Here is a 24468-nt window from a genome sequence, read left to right on the forward strand (position 1 = left end):
GGGGCTGTGCCACTTCTGCACCAACAGAAGCTGGAGACTTGCTAGAATGACATCTTTTGCACTGAGGATTCACTGGCCTGACATTTGAACAAGAGACAAAGTGGGGTCTCCCTGAAAAGTCTGGATGTGCAAGTGCCACATCGGGCACGAGTGTGGACTCTGCCTTGGAGCAGGGGGGGCGCCCCTGGGCTGGTGAACAAGCCTGTTTTGTGGGGGGTGAAAACCAGGGTTTGACACTGCTTGGGGATGCGAAAAGCAAGTCGGCAAGAAGGCTCTCCTGCAAGCATATCCAGAGAGGGATGGACAGCGCATACACAGGGCAATAGGGTGGCAATTCTGAGAGGGTCAGTGAAGATCTTTGTACTATTCATGCATTTCCCCTGTAAATTGCAGTTTAATTAAAATAAAATCTTATGAGATCGAAACATAAACCGAAACAGCCACTTTGTGCCGCTTTGCTGTTGGACTCCAGGGCCCGTTTAGTCACCGAGTCACGACCCCGGGCAAACGGTGCTTCAGATGCCAACTGTCTGGGCACCTGACGGTTATTTTCTGAAAGAGAGCCCCGGCCTCTGTCAGCCTATAGTGCCCTCGCCTCAACTTCGCGTCCATACCTTCTTCCCCAAAGCGTGCTGCTCAAGCTTGCCCTTTTAGCCTTTCACCTGGAGCCAGACAGGAGGACTCCTTGGCCGTCAGCAAACAGCCTTTCCCTTCTAAGCTATATACTTAAGTATCACCAGGACTAGGCAAACCGCTTGGCCTTTTATTAGTAAAGCAACTGAATAATTTATAAGAGTGGCATAGGACCCATTAGAAGTGCCAGAGCAGTAATAACTGGCTTAGGACTTTGCTTACTCAGGGCGCAAGTTTAATTTGTCCATAAACACCCCAGCTCATAAACCCATCCCATAGGCCTGATCTGCTCTCCCTCCCACAATCACAGGTCCCAGCCATGTTCTCCCTTCCATAGTCACATGTCCCAGCCATGTTCTCCCTTCCACAGTCACATGTCCCAGCTATGCTCTCACTTCTATAGTCACATGTCCCACCTGTGTTCTCCCTTCCACAGTCACATGTCCCAGCCATGTTCTCCCTTCCAGTCACACGTCCCAGCTGTGTTCTCCCTTCCACAACCACACGTCCCACCTGTGTTCTCTTCCACAATCACATGTCCCAGCCATGTTCTCCCTTCCAGTCACATGTCCCAGCTGTGTTCTCCCTTCCACAACCACACGTCCCACCTGTGTTCTCTTCCACAATCACATGTCCCAGCCATGTTCTCCCTTCCACAGTCACATGTCCCACCTGTGTTCTCCCTTCCACAGTCACATGTCCCAGCCGTGTTCTCCTTTCCACAGTCACATGTCCCAGCTATGCTCTCACTTCTATAGTCACATGTCCCAGCCATGTTCTCCCTTCCATGGTCACACATCTCACCTGTGTACTCCCTTCCCAGTCACATGTCCCAGCTGTGTTCCCCCTTCCACAATCACACATCACAGCCACACTCTTGTCTCAGTCATGTTTCTAGCAGGGCCATCTCTGGGGCCTGATAACATGACCAAAAACTCACACCCTCAACACAGCATTTCCTCCAGAGGGCCACTACCACTTCTGAAGCGCAGTGTCTGGCCATCCCAAGGGAAAAGCAGTGCCAGGCGGATTGGTAGTCAGAAGAACCTGGGCAGAGGCAGTGAGCTGAGGGATGATGGACAGCCCTAGCCCCTCTGTTACCTGGAGCAACTTCTGAAGTATGTCCTTGGAAACCATATTTCAACGTCTCCATCGGCACTGTTGTGTCAGCTATTTACTGGATGAGTACATTAACTTTCTAAGCCTCAGTTTTCTGATCAATAAAATAGGCACTCCTGTGGAAGGCTATAATAATACTGAAATGGCTTAAATATCCATGAACTGAACTGTGTCCCCTGCTTTGGCTGTGATGTAACAACCCCCTCCCCCCTGCCCACGATGTGATCAGCCAATCAGTTATAACAGGGATCAGAGTAGGCTGTACCACTCATATTCAGATCACAGCCCTGATAAAAGGAAGAGAGAAGCCAGCTCTGGAGAGAGCTGACGACCACCAAGAAAGAATAGTCAGGAGCAGAAGGCACCGTGTGGACCCTGCTTCCCTGTGCTGAGCACCTCCGAGACGCAGGGAAGGTTGATACCAAGACACATCTCCAAGGGAGAGTGGGCCCACAGGTGTTGCAAAGAAGTAAGGACTTGCAGCTGTTAAGAAGGAGAAAGCCTTCCCCTTAAAGTTGGTGCCCTGAATTTGGCCTTCTAGCCTCTAATGAGAGAGAATGAGTTTCTGTTGATTCCAGCTTGCAGTACTTCTGTTATGGCAGTAGTGGACGACATCAAAATCCATGGTTGTCAAGTTGATTCCAACTCACAGCAACCTTGTAGGAGAGAGTGGAACCGCCCCTAAGAGTTCCAAAGGCTGTGCCTCTTTTAGGGTGGCAGACTCCACATCCTTCTCATGTGACACAGTTATTAGCAAGTTTGAACCACCAAAGTCAGCAGCTGAATGCTTAACCACTGCACCACCAGGGCTCCTGGATTAAATCACAGTGCATGTAATAACTTAGCAGTTGTTGTTATCTGACATAGGGTGACTCCACATGTGTCAGAACAAGGTTTTCAATGGCTGATTTTTCAGCATTGGATCGCCTTTTCTTCCAAGGTTCTTCTCAGTGGACTTGAACCTCAAACCTTCCAGACAGTGGCTGAGTGCGGTAATCACTTGTACTATATCCAGGGACTCTGGATCATAAGTACAGCTCAATCCTGGAATAACCCTCAGAGAACTTAATCTAACTCCCTCATTACATAAAAAAAACCTCAACCCCCAAAACCAAAACCAATCAAAACACAAAAGACTTGAAGCCCAGAGAGGTTCTATGTCTTGTGTGGGCAGAGTGGTTTGAACCTACATCGCAGCTTCCTAAAGGACCTTGTTTGGAGCTCCTGCGGGTGATGCCAAGGCTGCTGGACCTCCAAAGTTCATTCTTTAGTAGGAAGGGGGTGAGGGTAGGGGATGCTTGATTTTCTTAGTTTTAAGATAACACAAGCATCAGCTAGCCCTGCGTGACCGTGCTGCGTCATTCCTTCACAGACAATCTGCTTCAGGACTCTGGGCCATTGAGGCCCTGTTCCTAGAAGGTTCAGGGGTGACGAGACAGACGAAGTGCCTGCATCCCCCACTCTGGAGGCAGAGCCAGTGAGGAAGGAAACCCACGGGACGGTTTCCAGAGTGTCGGCGCTCTAAAGGACAGGACACTGAGTGAGCAAGTGGTGGGGCTGGGGCTGCCCTGCAATCAAGGTCACTCATTCCAGTTACTTTTCAGTTTCATCTCTAGAAAGACGGCCCTCTCATGCTGGTCTCCCCATATGCATACATGAATATGCATGGGAATATGTGATTAAGAGGAAATTATACCAAGTGGCATCACTCTCTGAAACATGTCTTTCTGGGGCCACCTTCTCAGAAAGCAAGCCAGAGGCCACAAATGACTTAACCTGGATCGGCCTCTCTTCCTAGGCTTGCTGTGCTCACAGGTGGGTGAATGCTGAGCTGAAGGGCATTTCCTTAGCCTCTTGGGGTGGAGCCTTGGCATCTGGGCTGTGTGCCCTCCAAATTCCTGGCCCAGGACTGCTGGCTCAGGGGATCAAAGAGCTATTCTTAATGTCTCCCTTTGGACCAATTGAGGGAGGGCCTGGCGGGAGGGGTAGGCCATTCGCCCCTCCATTCAGCCGTGCTCCTCCACAACGGGGCCATTGAGCCGGCACGACAATAGAGGGCTGGGAATAAAAGGCCGACAGAAAGCGTACAGAGGCCTCGCGCACAAACTCGGCCATTCATCACCAGGCAAGTGCCAATATCTGGGAACAGCAATCTCAATTTCTGCAAATCCTCCAACCTGCAACAGCTGCTAGTGACTCTGGTGGGCGGCTTTGCTGCTTACGCGCATTTCCAATACCCAGGACTGGCCCGGAGCCAAGGAGACATTACTTAGGTTAGAGCCACGCGGGCTGCAGAGAGCAGCACAATGGACTCACAGCTTAGAAAGCAGCTTACAAAGGGCTCCCGTGTATTTCAAAAAGCACTTCAGATAGCTGGGGAGAGAAGCTATCTGCACAAGCATTCAAGCAGTTGATTCCTAACCCACTTAATTCAAGGTTTCTGTCAGAAGCCAGAGACAGAGCGGAGGTAGGTGCCTCGAGCCTCGCGAGGGCAGGCGGCCTGGCAGCTGGGGGGGAAGACGGGCAGCAATCAGCCCCTCACTTAAGTAACAAACGGCAGGCAAACCCAGGCCGGGGCTCCCCGCGCGGTGGTGCGCTGTTGGTCGCAGCTGCTGTCATCTAAGTGCATTTAGACATGCCGCTGAATGAGTCGCCTGCTGCCACAGATCCGCCGAAGGCGCAGGTGAGGCAGCGGCCGGGGCAGCCCCGGCTCGGCTGGGCCTCTCCACGTCGCCAGAGGGCTCTCAACTCCTCCCTGCTGGCCAGGGTCTCCATGCTCCCGGACAGCCTAGTTTCTGGGGAGCAATTTTGCCGGTAACAGCACAGGGGAAGGCTGAGGCCCAGAGGCCCATGTTCAGAGCCTGCAGCTTCCGGAAGCCATCGAGTGCGCCCATAATTGCCAGAGAGGAAACACAGAGGTAGATAACGATTCCTATCCGTGTTGTCTTGTTCACCAACGTTTCAAAAGAACTTCACGAGTGTTTTCCATCATGGAAAACGAACTAACTAATGTGTGGACATGAGGCAAGAAGTGGCCTGGGATTCAGAGCCAGGGCAGTAGAACTGAACGTCGCTCACACAATTCTGTCTAGTAACCTGGGTTGGGTTTCTTAGACAACTCTGACCCGGCCGAGATGCTCAGTAAGAAATTACTACAAGAGTAATTAGAGCCATCAGAGGGCATATACAGAGCCGCGCATGGAGATGTGGAGCTGCTTGCTCGGTACTGCAACGCTGATGAGGAGAGCTACCTTCTCCGGGCCGTCATTCCGGAGTGAGACCCGCACTCTGAGGGCGTCAAGTGAGTGGGACTGGCGGTGCTTACGGCGAGGTCGGCCTCGCACGTAGCAAGCACGAAACTATGCTCCAGCCGCGGTGACCCAGATCATGGCACCTTGTTTATTTGGTAAGAAACGCCCTGATGGCTTAGTGGTTATGTGTTGGGCAGCAAACTGCAAGGTCTGCAGATCGAAACCACCAGCCATTCTGTGGGAAAAACAAGGATTTCTACTCCTGTTCAGAGTTAGGGTCTCAGAAACCCATGGGGACAGTTCTACCCTGACGCACTGGCATCTATTGCATGGCAGTGAGCGAGTGAGCCTTGGTGGCACCACTTGGTGGGAATCCACAGGTTTTCTGCATTATAAAGGTGGTGGTGAGACCAGTTAACGGGTCAATCCTGGACCAGTGTCTCATCTGTATTTGGATGGGCAGCCTCAAAGGCAACCCTTCACACCCTGCTTATTCGGCAGTTAATGAGCGGCCCGAGGTTGGCGTGGAGGGCGATGTATAGTGAGGAGGGAGGGAAACAAAAAGGGTTTCCCTCGACGGCAGAAATTTGCTTTCCTACCCACAGGGCACATCTTCAACTTCCGACGTAAGGTCCCTGGGCTTGTCCCAATAGGTATCGAACGGAAGACACTGTCAGAGAACTCAGACAACCAAGAACACAGAGAAACCGCACAACGGGCCTCGTCTATCAGAGCTCTTTGCCCCAGACGGCTTCCACAGCCAGTCCAGGGCTAGGGCTGGTGGCGCTGGGTCAGCGAGCAAGGTGCCACCCTGCCCATGTCCAGATCCACGACACTGCCTCGGATGGGGCTCTTGTGATCTATGAGCAACTGCTCACCCATGAGGACTTAGGTCCTGGCAACTCTCACTTGAGAGTTCTAAGCTGGTGCCCGGCTGCCACCTTGTATGTGATGCTCCGCTGTCTTGTGGGACACTATGCCAAGGTGGCTAGTCAAAAATAAGCTCCTGGAAGCCAAACACTAGTTACTGCCTGCCTCCCCCACCCCCTCCCAGTGCCAAACAGCAGTAATGGGCACTAGTAAATAAGCACTGATTAAGCAACTCCAAGAAAGAGGGAGTACAAGCTCTAACCAGAGCCGTTACCATGTCTTCCCACCCACCAAACTGTCAGGAGAAGCTCCCTCCTCCCTCACTGAGCAGGCGGCTGGCAGGGAGCACCACGTGAGGCGGCAAAGATGGCCATGCTACGCAAGCTGCCTATTCTGATGTGAAGGGTTGGTCTGTCGTTAGCACTTCCCAATCAGCAGCGCTCACAAATAGGTCTAAACTTGGAAGGGGAAAAAAATCAGACAATGAGAATCAAGAGTAAAAAAGAAACAGCAGTTTGCTGGAGAAGAGACTAAAATACCTCGGGGCCTGGAGGAGTTATTTCTGCATTCCCTGCACATACGACATCATTCATGAAGAAGGCAATGGGACAAATATAGCATAAATGTCGTCTGCTCTAGCTTGTAATTTAAAATGCAAATGCTAATGAGCGCACTGGTGTATCAGTGGAGTTAATAACCGCATGCCTAGCACAGGGGCTGCATCCAAAACACACACAGCGAAGAGACAGACACCATGTTCCAATTTAAAAATAAAAACACCCAAATTAACCCTAGAAAAATCTCTAGCAGATGCGCACGCTCAGGATAAAAAGGCACAGGGGCAGGGAAATGGGAACTTGGCCGCGGGCGCAGACCGACTGGTCGGTTTAAATGCCATTCTACACATAAAGAAGGCCAACTACTGTAGTTACCAAGCAGGATTTCTTCAGGCCTACCAGTATAAAGCAAGAGCACACGGAGACTGAAAAGGAGCCCAGAAGACGACTGCGGGAGCCGTCCATCTCCGCAGCCTCAGCCAAGTGTACAGAAGCCAGGGGCCAAGGGACAGGCGCAGTTCATACTGGTGTCAGCACCAGCAGAGTGCTCAAGCTGAGGCTGAACCACTAACCAATCCAGACTAAAGAGATCTGGCCCGTGTGGGCAACTTGAAAACCTACAATGGAAAGAATGGGGTTGTGTCCCAGACACCTTCCAGATGCAAAGGAACTTCCGTGGACTGGTTTTGCTCCTCAAGGTCTCCGGAGGCGTGCATCAGAATCTGGGAGCAGCCCTGTGGCCCTGAGGCTCTAGAGAAGCATCCTCAGAGACTTAGATGTATACACTGAGAGGAAGTACATCCCGGGCCAGGAAGCCTACTACCCAGTTCCTTCAGTGAAAATCTCTGGTGCCCGTGCCCTCTCAAGGTCACCCCCCCCAAATCAAACTCAGATTCAGACTCCCAGTGACCCTACAAGACACAGCAAAAGTGCCCGTGGGGTTTCAAGGCTGTCATCTGAAAACAGATGGCTTGCTATGCATTCCATTGATGGGTCTGTGTTGCCCACCCACCGCCTAGCTGAGCGCTCTGACGACTGTGCCCCCAAGGTCAGCCAATACCCTTGTCGCTGACTTGCTTCTCACTCAGAGAGCTGTTGTTGATGGTCCAGTGGTGAGCACAGCTGCCCTACAGGAGAGAGAACTGCCCCTTCTTTCTCCTGTGGGGTGGCCGATGGGCTTAAACCAACTTGGCAGCTAGCAGCACAAGGCTTAACCCACTGCGTCACCGGGGCTCCTTTCAAGGCTGACAGGAGGGTATAATGAGGCTGGTGGCCCACAATGGACATGCTAAACTAATACATCCAAAAAGCTACTATCAGGTCAACACAGGTGACCGTGTATGTCAGACTAGAACTGTGCCCCCTGGGGGGTTCAAGGGCTGTCTTCTCAGAAGTAGATGCCCAGGCTTTTCTGTCAGCTGCCTCTGAGTGGATGTGAACCTCTGCTCTTCTTTCAAGAGCAGCCAAAAGCGTTGTCCATACCACCCAGGTGTCCTCTGGGCACCTCATACCCGCTGCTGCCCAGGCCACTCCCCCGCATCCTGCCGACCATAAGCTAACCCACAGCGCCACCAGGGCTCCTAATTCCCGCGTGAGTGTCATCTATCCAAGTGGTAGGCAAAGCATGTGGCACAGGCTTGGTAAATCCTGACCATCAGTTTGGGGAAGCCAGGGAAAGCTTTCCAGAAGGGTTCCAAAGTGAATACTAACCTGGGGGCTTGGGGGAGGGAGAGCGTTTTTAATGATAAAAAATTATTTTGTATTTTTTTTCAAACCTAGCCAAACCTCTGTGTGAATGGGGGTTGGGAGCGGTGGTGGTTCCCATGGAAACAGGATTAAGTCCTATAGACAGTGTGCACTGTTCACCCTGGGGCTGCCCATTACCAGATTTCAAAGGCCTTCCCTTTCATTTCAAATGACCAAGCCATTTACACCCTTCTCCTGCCCCCACGTGCTGCCACTTACTACTGTTAGCATGGCCAAATAGAGCCCCCTCACAGGGCAGGGCAGGTGGGGAGCAGCCTAGGCCCTGTTGCTGCTGTTGGCCACCCTGACAGCTCAGTGGCCATTGGGAAATGCCTAAAGGCTAACAAGATGGAGCTGGAAAACCCACTCGGAGTTTTATTCTTCTGGGAAAGCCACACGAAGGGCAGTAGAATGGAGGCACCTGGGCACAGGCAAAGACCAGTACTGGCACTGGAGACGCTCCAGCAGGGAAGAGGCCCTGGCTCCTTGGGGCTCCCTTGCTGCCCCAGCAGCCTGGATGGGACACAGCTTCAGAGCCATGCCCAGACCTGGTGTCCCAGGGGAGGAGCGAGAGGAGGCGGCCCTGCTCTTATCCTGTCTCCCCACTCTGCTGAGGTCCAAGGTCAATGGAAAATCGTATCCCACCAGGGACAGCTGTTCTTTTGCCTGAAGAATTTGGTCTGTAGCTCATCTATATTAAACCTGGAAGCAGTCTGAGTGAAAAGCCCGAGTAGCAGGCACCGGCAGGCGGAGGACTCCGGCCGAGCGGCTTCTCTGCAATCCCTTGGTAGATGGGAGACTGATCCCAGCATGAGAAGCAACCGTCCTCCTGAGATGGTGAGGCCATCTGACTCCACCTACAGTGGTGGGCCTTAGGATTCCATCTCCCTCCATCACAGGAGCCTCTGGACAGGCCAGCAGGGAGCTACCCCCCCAGGCATGCCAACACCACATGAAGATTAGCAAGCCCATCTGATGAAAATTAACTTGGAGAGCATGGATTTGTTTTTAAGTGTTTCTGCCCCAACGTCTGCGACTGCCATTGAAACATGCTGAGCAAATTGTATTTGTAGCGATGGCTATTTATTACTCTGTACCAAAGCAAAACAAAACAAAACCGGAAACGGCTACCGAACAAATCAGACCCCTTCCCCCTTGATCCCTGAACGCACCAGCAGGTTCTGGAAGTCACTCGTTTGATTCCTATTACGAGTAAGGGCCGGCGAAGGCGTGGGAAACCTCAAGTAGGTGGAGGAGCTTGGTGGCCTCAAACAAGCTGACACTCAAGGTGCCGCAGCTTCAGGCAAGGTTTCCTCTTTGTCACAGGGAAGGCCAGCCCAGTCCAAACTGCCTCTCTAGCACCTGACAACCACGATGGCCAGGCCACGTGTAGGTCTCCTCTCTCCTTTGATCCTTCCCAGTTTGTGGACATCCTTCCTAGAATGGCCTATCTTCCTCAAGCCCCCACTCCCCTGGGCTCAGACACCAGCCTGGCTTCTACACTTGTGGGTGGGGGCCGGGACGGCCTTGGCCTTTTGGACCTCCCCTCCTCCCTCTTACTGTTTGGTAAGATCTCTCTGTGGTTTTCACTCGTATGGCGTTTACAGCATGCCTTACCTATCCTTATTCTTAAAAAACCCTGTCTTCACACTTACAGATGCTTTGCTTCAGTAGACAGAACTACTTTGCTTGAAGGCAGGAACTACATCACATGCACTTCTGTATTCCTGGCAAAATTCCTTGTGGATATAAAAAACACAGTAAATAACCATGCTGTTGACTGACCCACAGTATGATGAGGCCCACTCTGGCAATGATTCACCAGCTAAAGATGGGAGGTAATCACGCTCTAATCAAAGGCCTGACCTTCCGTCCACATGACCAGAGCGGCCTCGGCTCCATGGGCCGCCCTTCCCGCCCCAGCAGGCTGGGTGGTGGTGGTTTGCCTGCAGGGGTTGGGAACCCAGGACTCAGAAGTGGGGCTGCTGAGATGAAGAGAGCCATGGCCAATCCAGAAGCAGAGAGGAAAATGACTGATGAGCACATGCATTTTCTGCGGCGACACATTCAAAGATGCGTAACACCAGCCTGCCAAGAGAAAACCTTCCGGGTCTTGGAGGTTCCCATGCCACCTCCCCTCGGAAGCCTGCTCCAGACCTCAGTGGCTGTTTCCTTGGAAAGCTCGTGTGAAGCTGCCTGTACCGTGGATGGCTCTTCTTTTGCCGGCCTGCCTTTGAGTCTTTTGTATGGCCATCTCTGCGATTCAAGAGCAGCAGCGCCGTCTTAAATGACGCATCACCCCGAGTGCTCTTCCAAGGATCGCAAGAATCCTGGTCGCACTACAACAGACTCTCCAAAGCAGGCTAATTGTTTCCCAACAAGTGACCCTCTGGGGCCTCCTGACACAAACAGAACCATTACAATTTGCATCAATCACATCGTGGGAGTTGATAAACCTAAAAAAGATGGGCGCAGGAAAGGGGGGCGGGGCACCGGAAAAATCTCATGGCAGGCTGCTCATTTCCAGTAATGGGGCCCTGCTGGAAGCAAGTCGGCAGTGGAGACAGAATCCAACTGGGGAGTCCCAAGAGAAAGGATACCCCACTTCACAAATATCCATTAAGTTGCAATTCAATTAAAGCATCGGAAAGGAATTCATAAGTATCAGCAGACCCTGTAATTGCTTAATTAAGGATAGGCGCCCAGCAAACACAACCACCATAACAGCCTGATTCATTAGCACCTCTGTGATTGTAGAATGGGATTTCTTACTTCAACCTGCACTGGTGGTAATTGTGTAATTTGGTGAGGCACTGGTAATCAATGGGGATACACCATTCCTGGGGCCAGGAGATGAGCCGGCTATTCCTGCTCACTTTCCCCCTGGAGGCTCCCTCCTTCTCATTAGGAGTTGCTGGGCTATGGCGATAGGCAGTTGCTAGACCTGATGGGACTGGTTGGAGAAGAGACACTGAGGAGGAAGGGGGGAATGAGGGCCTGCTACTTCAAGGCATGCAGAATGGAAGGACACACAGCCAAACCTTCAGCTCAGCACGCACACCACCAACGCATATAAAAAACCAGACGCCCAGGCCCCGCTCACTGCCTTGTCAGATTGCAGCTCCAGAAGGGGGTTCTAATCAGAGAGACAATACCAGGGGAGCTAAAGATGCCACAGGGCAGGCAAAGAGAAGCCTCATTTTCTAGTCTTGATTCATGTGACTAGGTAACTGGTTAAATTTAAGTCACCTGCTGGGAACCACATGGGAACCCCCTGCAGCCGGCTGCTCCCTCCTAGGGATGGTGTGTGTACTTGAGTTCCACCCAAGGTGAATGACATCGCTGCTCCCCACCACCGCTTTGGTCGGTCTGTGATTCATCACACCTCGCAGAATAAGGAAAACGCAAGCTGGGGTAAGACACCCCCAGTGATCTGACACAGACTCTGCATTAAACTTCAAATGAATTCTCTATCGACTCAGGAACAAAGCATTTGGTTTGCGCATTTGGTTTGCGGGCTAGATTGATGCCGGTTGGGCCAACTGGGCAAATTCCTGAACTGTGCCCTCAGCATGACCCTGAGGCCCAACGAGCTGAGCAAGCACTTCAAGGGAAGCAGACAGAATGGAAAGGAAAGGAGGCCTGACTCCCTAGGTCTGTGGCTTGGCTATGAATTAAAAGGTTGCCAGTTCGAACCTACCAGGCAGCTCTGAGAGAGGAAGACGGCCCTGCAATCTGCTTCCGTAAAGATTCCATCTGGAAAACCCCATGCCCTGTCCAGGGGGTTGCCAGGAGTCAGGATCGAGGCCGCAGCATGGAACAACAACATGACTGCACGCAGCTGCCCACTGCTGAGCTAAACTCTGCCTCAGTCCCCCTTCAGACACCATACCCACTCCCCCCACTGCCATCGATCCGATTCTGACGCATCCTCCTCTCCAGCGCAAGTAAATGTAAGGCTGCAGGTGGGGTGCTGGCGAAGCAACACAGGCTGCCGGGGTTCCTGGCTTCCCTGCTAGCTCAGGACGAGAAGTGACTGATCTCCTTCAAGGGAGAAATGAGTCTGCAGAGGCTGCGGCCACAGGCGGTAGGACCTTGAATGTCTCTGTTTAATGGTGTAAGGTCACCTGCTCACTGGCCAAACTGAGCCAGGTGCTCAGAGAAGTAGAGGGCAAGTGCTTTCAGGAGGCGCTGACTCCCCTCAGCCACACCTGCCATCCCATCTGAACAGGCAACCGCTCCACATACAGGGGTGCAGGAACCGTGACAAAGAGGCCAGCTGGCTCAGGCCAAATGCCACTCCCTATCAAGCTGTGGGGCCGTCTGCCCCCCGAAAAGGCCACGTAAAAATGGAAAGTGTCCACCCCACCTTGAAGTCCACAGGGCTCTCCATGAGGCTGGGGTTAATGAAAGCAGCACATCGGGGACAGCTCGCCACCACCCTTCTGACCTGCCCCTAAGAGTTGCAGCCCCATGTCTTGTGGCTGCAAAGAGGTAGCATCTCTGGCCACATGCCAGTCTTCCTCGGAGCTGCTGGAATCCCTCAGGTATCTGCAAAGCTGTACCAAGAGGCTGCTGTCCCGGCGGACAAGTCCACAGCTGGAATGCCCAGGTGCAGAGAACCAGAAAACACCTACACTGGATGGCTGCCCAGCACCTTGACGCGGGAATGGAGAGTTTCTGAGAATTTTCTCTCCACACAGAATGATCTAGAACAGACATTACTTACAAAGATGCAGCAGCTCCTGGGTGGGGGTGGGGGTGGGGGAGGAGTTGGCTGCGACCACTGCAGGGGATGGTGGAAGGAAACGCAGGTGCCGATGAGCCATGTCGGAGCTGTTCTCTCCTCTTGGCCCAGTGGAGTCAAGTCATTACTGGGAAGGAAGGCTTTGCTCAAACACATCTACGACTTGGAGCAGAGGCCATGCCCAGCAGAGGCCTCTTCTGCCCAGTCAGTCTCTAGTTCTCCCCCAGGCAAAAGCCAACAAGCAGTGGAGACCCAAAGCCCTCGCCTCATACGAGTGTCCACAGCATCTCCATGCCCTCATATGCATCCTGTTTGGATGAAAAATGCATCTATAGGATTCGTGATGAAAAGCAAGACTAGCTTAATGCCAAGCACCAAACCCAAACCAGGGCAGGGTGGAACTGCCCTACAGGGTTTCTGAGACTGCAGTGCGTTGGACAGCGCGAACCATCAAGCTTGCTGTTAATAGTCCAATGCTTAACCACCAGGGCTCCTGTCACAGTGTAGTTGAAACTCAAGAATTGAAGTCTTACAAAAATCTTCAAACTAGTCTTCACCCTAATAGTGACAGAATGGTAGGTGGACAGCTACCATGGCCTAAGAGCAAGCCATCTACATACTTCTTGGACAGAAATAAACTCCCTGTGTATTCTACCCTCTCCAGGGGGACTTCCTCTACATAGCTACCATAATAGAAAGCCGGTTTCTCTCACGCATCCTAATGAAGATTGTCAGGATGGCTGTCCATGCCTCCTGGATCCTGCCTAGCACCAACCTTGGCGGAGGACTGCCACTTGGTTTTATTGTGTTGCATTTCATTTTGTCTCCCTGTTTTTTTCTCCACTCTGTGATGTGCCAGGTCATTCCTTTGGGGAGTCTTGGTGACACACTGGTTAAGTGATCGGCTGTGAACTGAAAAGCTGGTGTTTCGAGCCCACTAGTGGCTCAGTGGGAGAAGAGACCTGGGAATCCGCTCCTAAACGATTACAGCTTAGGAAACCCTACAGGGCCTGTGCAGTTGGAAGAGCCATTCAATCTCCCATTGCTTCTAGAGTCCCAGGTGCCCATGGGGTCACTGTCAACGGACTCCCTGGACTCACACCAGCAGCTGACTGACTCGTCACCTGGAACAGTCTTGTCCGCCTTTCTTTCAGACTGGATTAATTCAAGATACACCTAAATTTTTAACAGCCCTAATTGTAAGTACCAAGTGCAACTTACTGAGACCATCTACCAGGCACTGAGACGAGCATTCTATACACAATGCACATCTTACCTTTAATCTCAACATCCTTGGCAAGGGATGTGTCATTATGCTCGTTTCACACATGAGAGGACTGTGGTTCACAGGAACTGTTCCAGGTAAAACGTTAAGCCCTAAATAAAGCTTCCATCCTGCTGGGTCCCTGCTGCCCATACTTCTATGAGGCGAGCCTCTAGTCAGTGCGCTCCTCTATTCCATTCTTGTTCATCATCCCTATAGTCTGGCCTCCCTATAGTCCCAGCCTGGGGGAGTCCAGAGCTGAGGACAACACAGCTCCTTCAATATCGATGAGCTGTTAGCCTTCTTCAAGATCTCCATCGAGATCCACTCCCCTGATTACCACAGGAGCAGTAGAGAACACATGCACTGTTGGTCACTTATGCTGCGGATTCAAAATTTCCCATCGCAGTCAGCACTTCAGCTAGCTAGTCTTTCTACTGGCCTCAGGCCAGTTCCCGTGCCCCTTGGCAGCTTTTCCAAGCCCTGTTGTCACTCTCCTCAAATCACTAATCCTCATGCTGAACATCAAAGCCACTAGTCAAAGCCATCACGTCTGTACCTACATTCACTTCCAGCTTTGTCATTAGTCTCTGAGCACTCAGAAGCTCCGCCCTCTCTGGTGCTCCCTCCACCCCCTTCATTCATTCGCTCTCCCCCCTGGGCCAAAGGGCCATTAATTATCCCCTGGCATCCTTTCTCAGTTCCTTCTCCTCAGAATTCAAACCAGGGCTTCTCATTTTTAACCCGTGCTCTCTGGAATATTTGCTCACTCCATCTTCTTTATATCCTCATTTGCCAAGGAGATTTTGTTGAGTTTTACATTCTGTAACTGGTATATGAAAACAATAGGTAGATTGAATGGCTTTCCCAAGTGCACATGTCATCGTCTGCACCAATCTCGAGTAACAATCACTGCTATGAAAAGACTCAAGATGCCGACACCCTTCGAATGTTCCCTCTACCCTGTAGCTTTCCCTTTGCTGCGTCCTTTTGTCCTACGGCTCCGTTTCTGTGAGTATTCCATCATTCTGCTCTCAGTATTCCATCCTTTCGCCCCCAAGCACCCACCATCTGCTTTACATTGACTCAACCCCAGTGAATCTGCCCAAGGGTCCGAGGTGACTGACGTCTCTGATGCACAGCCACTTCATCGTTCTTACCCCTACTTGGTCTTTTTGGTAAAATTGGACACCGTTGACTCCCTGACATTCTTTCCTTCCTTGGCTTCCAGAAGACCACTCTCCTGTGGTTCTCGCTCACTCTGACCACTCTTCTCTGATGCGATGGGAATCCTTACAGTACCTCTTCAGAGTCTGGTGTTTTCCAAGGCACTTGTCAGTTTCTCCTAAACTTGCCCTCTAAGCACACAAACAGCGGCAACTGTCGCCTGGAGGCTGCTGACCCCTGAGCAGAAAGTTTTACCAGTCTCATTTACTGAACTTCAGCTTGGACATTCTTTAACTGGGTAGTCCATGAATAGCTTAAATACTTGATACTTTAAAAATCAAATAATCTGTCTGCTCATCAAACCTGTTCAGATGTCGGTGTTAAGAATCACTGTGGGCATCACAATCAACCCGACCACTCCAGCCTTGAGCGCTCCACCTCAGCCTGACCCCCGGTGTAGTCATTCCCTGAATCCTGGCAAGCCTACGTCCAGTGTACGTGTCTGATCCCCCTTCTCTCTTCACTGTCAGGCTCGAGGTTCTATCTTGCTCACCTTTCGATGACTCCCCAAAGCCTCCGGACTCACTTAGTACAGGATAACCACCCAAAGGAACTTTCTCAAGTCTGAGCAGTGCTCCGGGCTCGATAACTTGCAGTGACCAAGGAGTACAGAATAGTCCAAAGGAGAAAGGCGAGCTCCTGTCTGCATCTCTAGGCTCGTCCCACCGCTCCACCCTCCTAGCTCGTTAGGCTGCACCCAAAGCAAAATGGTTGCCCACACACATCAGGATATAGCATACCTCTAACAACTTTACCTGTAGCCACCTGCTCTCCCAGTCCCCACAAAAAATCCAACCAAACCAAACCAAAAACCTTCATTTTTCCTTCAAAACATAGCTCAGGTATCAGCTCCTAAGGGAAGCACTCTCTGATCTCCACTTAAATAACAATCACTCCTCCTCCATGTTATGTCTGGGCCTGGCAGATAATTCTATTCTCTCACAAGTGCCCCCAGCACAGCCCTGTTTACATGCCTCTCTTCCCCCTAGGGCTTCCTGAGACCTGGCTGATGGCTTCCCCGTCTCTACTCTCTGTGACAATGTTTCAGGACAATGCAGGCTTCCTTGTTCCAAAGTCTCAAAGGGAAAGTTGGGAGCCTTAGTTTTCGCCTCAATGAGGAGGCGGCTGGATCTATTGCCTGGCCCTCCAGGGCAGACCCACGGCTGTGTGCAAACACACTGCTACATAGCCACATTGTCCATGTGAGAGCCAAGGAAAGCTCTGGTTAGAATATCACTAACCTTTCTTGAGGGGAATGAAGCAAGTGTTTACTGATTATCTACTTTATGGCAGGCTTGTTCTGGGTCTTTTACCCATCTCATTTCCCTAGATCCTCAAAACCATCCTGAAAGAAAAGCAACTGTCACTGGATGAGGGGACACAGCCTCCTGAAAGGTAGAGCAAACAGCCAGGATTCAGACCTGGGTCTGTTTTCTATCGAGACTTTACAATCCCCGGCGTATCCTTGTCATGTTTCTAAAGAAAGCACAAGATGCATAACCTAACAGAACACGTAGTATGGCGGGAGGCAAATGTAAAAGCATATTATTTTTATCATGAATTTGCCTCTGTAATCTATCCTTCGTAACGTAAGCTAACGCAGGGAATGCCGTTGGAATTGCTAAGCTCAGAGTAATGCCAGGCAGAGGAGCTGGCTGCCTCGGAGTCTAGTGATCAGACTGCTTGTGTCGAAGCCAGCGAACATGAGAAGATTCTGCAGGAAATCTCATGCCAAGAAGAGAGGTCTGTTCTTGGAGCCAGCTCCATTCAGGGATTTTTGAGTTCAGAAAGTAGAACTTCAATGTTTTCTTTCCCCATAGGTCTGTGGCCAAGTTTCTCAGAAAGAATGTAATTGTTTCACTTTCCACACCTCGGGGAGAGAGCTTCACACAATGAGGGAGCCTTCCTACAGCGGGCCCTGCGTGTGGTATCCTCAGTTCCCTGCGGAGCATCATGTCCTAAGTCATAAGCGAGGATGGAGGGCCAGGCTTCGGCACTGAGCAGGCATTGCGATCCCCTTGGAGAAGGATCAGGGGCAAGGTGGTCGAGGACAGCTAGCGTGGTGCCTGTTTCTCTTCTCCGGTAGTACATTCTATTCAAGAATTCAACCGGAGAAGTGCTGAGGAAACAAGAGAGCCACAAGAAAGTGACACGCTTCGGGAAACACACTGGAATGTGTCCTTTGTGAGTGAGCGAGCGGGTGTGCAGGCCTAGGGGTAGTGAAATAAAATGACAGCTTCTCTCAAAATCCCTCGGTCTCTGCGAGGCGCTGGCTGTAAATAAATAACTTGATTATATGCCAGCAAAGAAGACACGGAGCCGTTTGCTCCCTGAATCCACAAACGTAAAACTGCTCCAAGAGCATGGCTCAGATGCAATCTCGCCGGCGTGGGAACCGCGAAGCCACGCGAAAAGGCGGGAGAAGAGAGATGTCCGCTCAGTGAGCAGAGAGGAGGATGGCTGGCGCGGGGGCAGGGAGCAGAACGAGGACCCCCTCGTGGCACAGAAATACCTTAGAGATGGGCGCTGGAGAAGGTACCGCCCCGGCCAGGCTCTCCGCCCAAACGCTCGGGAAGAGGCCCACGTGGCCTCCAGGATGAATTTTGAGAGTAGCAGAGAACATGTAGGACTCACCTGCAAGCAGGAAGGTGATAAGGCAAGTTTCCTTTGGCAAATAGAGTTTGAGACGAGAGCCACTGAAGACGTACTCCACCACAGCTTCCGAACGCCCGGCCCGCTGAAGAAAGGGCAGGAACTGCTTGGCTTTTTGGGTATCCTAGTGGGAGAAAGAAGAAACGAATCACTAGGAATGTAAGGGCACTAGGTGAACACTTCTTGCACTCTGGCCTACCATGTAAAGTCTAGCAGAACACCAAAGCTAGGCAGACAACTGCATAGAAGCCCCCATTTCTGGAGCCATCATGGAGGCAGAGTACTGACCTGACCTCATAAGGGGAAATACAGTTCTCATCAACAATGTCCAGAACATTCCCATGGGCTCTCTGCTTCCCTCTGCAATCACTGGATGTATGAGCTTGGATGGTGCCTTATAAATTAGCATTCCCCTCCTTGTTTAGGGCAGGAAGAAAACACTGAGGTCAGAAGAACAAGACCAACCTTCTAGGGAAGGCAACCTCTAATTGTGCTTTAAGAAAAAAAAAAAGGTGACTCCCAGGCTGTTATACAGCTCCCCAAACTCTTCCTCAGGAAACCAAAAGCGGTGCAACTCTGGTCTTGGGCAGTTAGGTAGGACTTAGAGTTCCCTGTTGCTTCACTCCAGCTTTCCTGGGGCACCAACATAGCAACCCTGTGTGGGATGGGCAGGGTTCCGGTTCCCATCCAGCAGGAGTGCTCCACGGAGACAAATACCACATCACATCAAGTAAACGATTATTTAAAAGAACACAAACCACAAGCCCATTGTGGTTGAGTTGCAGAGAGAACAGAGTAGAACTGCCCCCCGCCCCCCCCAACACACACACAGGGTTTCCACAGCTACAATCTTCATGGAAGCAGATGGCCACAGAGTGGCTGGTGGGTTGGAACTAATGGCCTTTCAGTTAACAGCCAAGTACCTAGCCACTGCACTACAAGTCTCCCTGAATAATGACAGACACCATAACACTACCGTAAACAACACAAACGCTCGCAGCACCCTGGCATTCCCCACCTTGGAGCTCTCCACTGAAGGGGCTCAGAGCCTTTGAGCCCTTTCCGCCCCGCAAGAGGCTCGAGTCAGCACGCACAGAATGATGGCACCCCATGTGCTGGGGGAACGAGTAGTCACAGGATGGCAGGACTTCCAAGTTTTCTAGCCCAGCCAGCAGAACCACAAGCTCCCTGTGAGGATGGTGAGTTCGGTACACTTTCCTGACTCCTGTGACACCGGCAGGCTGCACTCCGCCAAGCGCTGCCTCCCTCACTCTGCTCCTAGCAACCGGCTATTGTATCTGAATTAATGCACATTAGATAATGAAAATTTAACAAGCCATCAAGTATTTGAGAGTTTCCACAGCAGCCACAGGGGCTTCTCTCATTCAGAAGCAGGGAGGTAGGCTGGGATGAAAACAGTATTTAGAGTCATGAGACTCATCCTTCCCTTCAAACAGCTTCTCGAAGAAAAGAGGAGACAGTCATCTGTTCTCGGGGCCCCTAATGGCACAGTGGTAAAGGGTATGGCAACAATGAGCATTAGTGGGTTGAAAACCCCTGCAATGCACATGGGCAACACATCTTCTACTACAGCTATAGACAGTATGGAGTGCTCTCGCTGGCCGAAGTCCAGAACAGTCAGGCAAGACAAATGCTCTATGGGAAAGATTAAAACCCCTTTCCATACTAGTCTCAAACTGGGATGATATTCATGAACCGAGCTAGTAAGCCAACAACAATTATCAAGTTGATTATTGCAAATCACGAGGCCACTTCACATCTCTGGAGAGAAGGCCCTTGTTGCTTCAGACTGCAGTAACTCTTATTTTTCTGAAAGAGACATTTTCACAGCCTTGTATTTTTAGATCTATCTGATGAACATTAAAAAAAGTTGCTTAGTAGCAGCATGCGTGCATACAGATACACGTAGACTTTTCATGTGGATCCCAGCGAGAAGTCGTTTCTACCGTGGGAAACCACCCTCTAGCGAATGGATCAACTTGCTGCTGCAGACTTGTGTCCTCTTTTGCTCTTTCATACTTTATCGCTAGAGGTACCTACTCAGACTGGGAAGCAAGGAGAAGCAGCAAAGGACCCTGCTGTTCCCTGCGCCGTAAAATCAAGATGTTCCTGACTCTTCCTCAGACTCGGCCTACAATTCAACAGCCTGGCTCCTGAAAGGCTGGATGGAAGGTAGCAGTGAGCAGGCAGAGAGGAGAGCTGAAAGCCTACAGCTTGGCAACAGAGGCATGAAAGTAAACTTGGAAACCATGACTGGCCAGGTTTACTTCTGGGGCAACATAACAGGATCGGATATGGGGGCTCCTTTCATTTCTGGAGGTGAGTGTTGGAAAGCTGGGAGCGGGATGAGGTGCTCATGGCCCACTTGCTCAGGGAAACGATGGTGATGCCATCCTTGTTGACGGGATTTTTTTTTTTTTTTCTTTAAGGAACAGAAAATCCTTATAGAGCCAATGATATAGGATTAGCTCTTTCAAGTCCCAGCCCCAGGCGCACAATAGGGCCTGTCTGCCGTTCTCCGCTCACACACCCCCCACTGCTGCTTTGGCTTGGGGTGCTCTTTCTCAATACACATACTCAGAAGCCTCGAATAGCTGTTTCAGTGGCTAACATGAAAAGGTAGATGGACAAGTCCCCCCAGGTGACAGAGAGGTAGCCAGAAATCTCTCCCTGCTAATTTAGTTAGGGAAATTATTTGCTTTAGGGATTCTGCCTGTATGACTAACAAATGGACTTGATGGGGGGGTCCAACAATTTGCTTTCCAAAGAGGCCGTGCAAGGATAGTGGCATTCTTTGGTCTCTTATGCTCATCTCTAAGGTTTGGCAAAGGTGAACATGAGAAAACCTGGTTATGAGAAACAGAGTGAGCACAGTGGAGTCCATTGGTATAATCCGTCTTTCCTAAGGTCTTCCTTTTGCATTGTCCAGCTTTTACAAGCATGTGACGGAATGAAAACACTATGGCTTGGGTCCCAAAGGAACATCTTTGCCAATGCAAATACTCTGATTTCTTGATTACTGCTTTCATGGGTGTTGACTGTGGATCCAAATAAAATGGAAACGACTTCTAACTTCGCTCTGTTTATCACGATAGTGCTTATTGGTCTAGCTGTGGGGTTTGTTAATGTTAAGATGTGATCGATATGAAGGACGAAGTCTTTGATCTTTACCATTAAGCGCTTCAAGTCCTCTTGCTTTCAGCAGGTTAACGAGCCTTCTTCCAAAGCTGATGTCACATTCTTCAAAGAGTCAGTCCAGTAGCTTGGACGATGCTCAGCATACAGACTGAGTGTTGTGAAAGGATAACTCTGATATGTACCTTTCCTGATTTTAAATCACACAGTATCCCCCTTTTATCTTTTGTTTTTCACACAACTGCTTCTTGGTCTATGTAAACGTTTTGCATGAGCATAATGAAGTGTTCTTGAATTTCCATTCTTCACCAGGCTATCCATAACTTGTTATGATCCACACAGTTTCAGGCCTCTGCATAGTTGATAAAACACAACTGACCATCTTTCAGGCCTGTATGCTTTCAGCCAAGATCCATTTTAGCACGTGACTGCCAGTTTGTTGTCTTGTGGTGGCATGTTGCTGTGAGATGGAAGTTAAACCTCTGGTATTTCACATGCTGGCAGGTGAGTCACCTATGTTGGCTAGGTTCCAGTGGTGAGACTAGACAAAGACACTGGGGGAAAGGACTTGAAAAACCAAACAAACCATGCAGAAATCTTTTCCTGTACTCCCAGAAAAGCTCATTGAAGGTTTAAACCCGCTTTTGTGAGTAGCATCTAAGGAATGTTTCTGCCCCTCAATGCACCTCGAAATCGGGAAAGTAATGATGCAACAAATGTGCTGGGGTGACTCCATTTCAAAGGATGTTAATCTCCGTTACCTCAACCTTCTAGGAGCAGCGTGGAGAATGACCCTGAAGAAAAGCAGTGGGATTAGAGAAAGGAACGGGTTATAAAGATATCTACGGATGTGCCCCCACTTGCAACCCCCCCACTCCCCCCCCCCTTCTGGTCTTCAGACCAAATTGCTCCCAGATGTGGGTCATCTCTCCTTGCCTGTAAAAAATCCCCTTCAGTGGCCAGGCTGCAACTTTCCACAACAAAGAACCTTGCCATGTGTACCAACATATTGGATAGTTAGGCTTATTGTGCTAACCTGGCCAATAGGAACATGTGGGTGGAGCTTAATCAGGTCGTAGTTTTGATTGGAGGGCAAAGAGAGATGGTTTTCAAAGGAACGTACCCCCACCCCCACCCCGCCAACTCCCAATGTCTTTTGTTCTTTGGGGATTGGACCAGTGTGCTGCTGCTTTAGCTAATTCTCTGCTTCAACCTGTGAGCTACACTACAGCTACACTACCAGTGGGCCAAGCCAATCCGTGGATTTTGTTGCTAGAGCTTGAGCTTCCTTCAAGACCTGCTTTACCGTGCTGCTGCTGCTGGTGAGTACATCACCTGAACTTGAGGCTGATGGGTCCTGTCACCTTACATTGCTTGAGTTCGATATTCCATCCAGGCCTGCTTCACTGAGCTCCCATGTACTGATTGTGGCTGATCCACCCAGCTGCTTGCTGCCTGTGGGCAGACTCTGCGTTTTGCCTGAGTGAAGACTCTGCCGTTTCCTTGACCTTGGACCAAAGCCCCCTCCTCGAGTTGAAGGCCTTTCAGTATAGTAACTGTTCAACAAAAGTGAACTGAACTGAGCCCTCTATTGCTGTGTGGACAAATTAGCTGTTATATTCCTTCTTGCTACATAAACCTATCCACATATATATTTATATATAATCATAAATATCCTGGTTTTGTTTCTCTTGAGAACCCTGCCTAACGTATACATGTTTGAAATAATTTTGTACACAACATCACCAGATTGTGGAAATGGGACAGTGGACTGGGGGCAGGGGAAGCTGAACCCCAATAGGGCATGCACTGGAAAGAAGTGGCCCAGAACACTGTTCTGACAGCCAGGTCACCCACATTCTAGAAGAACATAAGTTATGTAAATAAAAATGGCAAGAATTCTGGAAAATTCTGTTTGTACTAAACCAAACAAAAACTGGCTGCCTGAGAGTGGATTCTGACCCATAGCAAGCCTATCTACTGTTTTTGAGACTGCGACTCTTTACAAGAGCAGTCATTTCCTCCTTTTCTCACAGGGCCACTGGTGCGTTTGAACCACCGACTTTGCAGCCCAATGCCTAACACATGCAATTGATGGTAGGAAAGTGAGTCTGATGATTCTCCTACAGAACATCCACTTGGGGTAGGTGTTAGAACTGCTGGCTGGTGAGAGGCTGACGTCAGAACATGCCAATGAGCACAGGAAAGGGGATGTAGAGCAAATCTATTAGTTAACAATTAACCACTCAGGATTATCATGTTCAAGTCTCAGATAGGAACAGTTAATAATAAAGCTCACTAATTAGTTCTCATCACCACAATCACTCTTTGATTAACATCATAGGGAAAAGAATGGAAAACAAATAAATGCAGAGCTTATAATGGTACTGTGGAGGTACCCCAGTGGCATGTCAGAAATGGGGCTCAGAAGAGGCCCTTTCAAGCCAACAAGCTTTGCTGGACGTATGGTCCAGTGGAGTACACATCTTCCCTACAAGGTCCTCGTTGGGGCCAGCCCCAGGAAGGACTCCAGACAATTCTGTTTGGGTCCAACCGATCTTGATACCGAGTCAGCAAAATCCTGGTGGTCAAGAGGCCAGATGCCCAAAGAAACGGGAAAACTGATTACCAACTTCATATGGAGAGTTAAGAAGCCCAGAATTAATAGAGAACTCCTCAAGAAGGACAAAGTGGGAGGGCTTGCTTTACCTGAATTTAGCACATATTATACAAACACAGTTGTCAAAACCGCATGGTACTGGTACAATGACAGATACTCAGACCAATGGAAAAGAACCGAAAACCAGGAATAAAATCATCATCATACAGACAACTGATCTTTGATTAGGGTCCAAAAAATATCCAAAGGGATGCAGATGCCCTCTTTAACAAGCGGTGCTGGAAAAAATGGATATCTACCTGCAGAAAAATGAAGGATGCACAAGAATAAACTCAAGGTGGATCATAGACCTTGAAGTTAAACCCCAAACGATTAGGGCCATCCATGAGGGAATTGGGACCAACTTGAGAACTTTGGCACAGGGAATACATAGACTATCAGAAATAGGGAAGGACAGAGGAGGCACAGATTGACACATGGGATATACTGAAGATAAAGCACCTGTGTACATTGAAAGAATTCACCAAGAGAGTAATAAAAGAGTCCACGGACTGAGAAAACATCTTTAGCAATGACACATCAGACAAAGACCTTATTATTAAAATCGACAATACCCTGCCAGCTTC

General features: G+C 50.2%; 1 protein-coding gene across 1 annotated transcript in view; it reads right to left on the reverse strand.

Annotated features, from left to right (window-relative positions):
• SND1 (staphylococcal nuclease and tudor domain containing 1) overlaps positions 1 to 24468 on the reverse strand; it is a 483020-nt gene that overhangs the window by 130560 nt on the left and 327992 nt on the right. The window contains exon 15 of the mRNA XM_004707793.4: positions 18049 to 18190. Within this exon, the coding sequence (XP_004707850.1) occupies positions 18049 to 18190 (142 nt within the window). The remainder of the gene's footprint in view (positions 1 to 18048; positions 18191 to 24468) is intronic.

Source organism: Echinops telfairi, unplaced genomic scaffold (assembly GCF_000313985.2).
Source record: "Echinops telfairi isolate 266 unplaced genomic scaffold, ASM31398v2 ScPeMD7_23;HRSCAF=83, whole genome shotgun sequence".
NCBI classification, from domain to species: domain Eukaryota; kingdom Metazoa; phylum Chordata; class Mammalia; order Afrosoricida; family Tenrecidae; genus Echinops; species Echinops telfairi.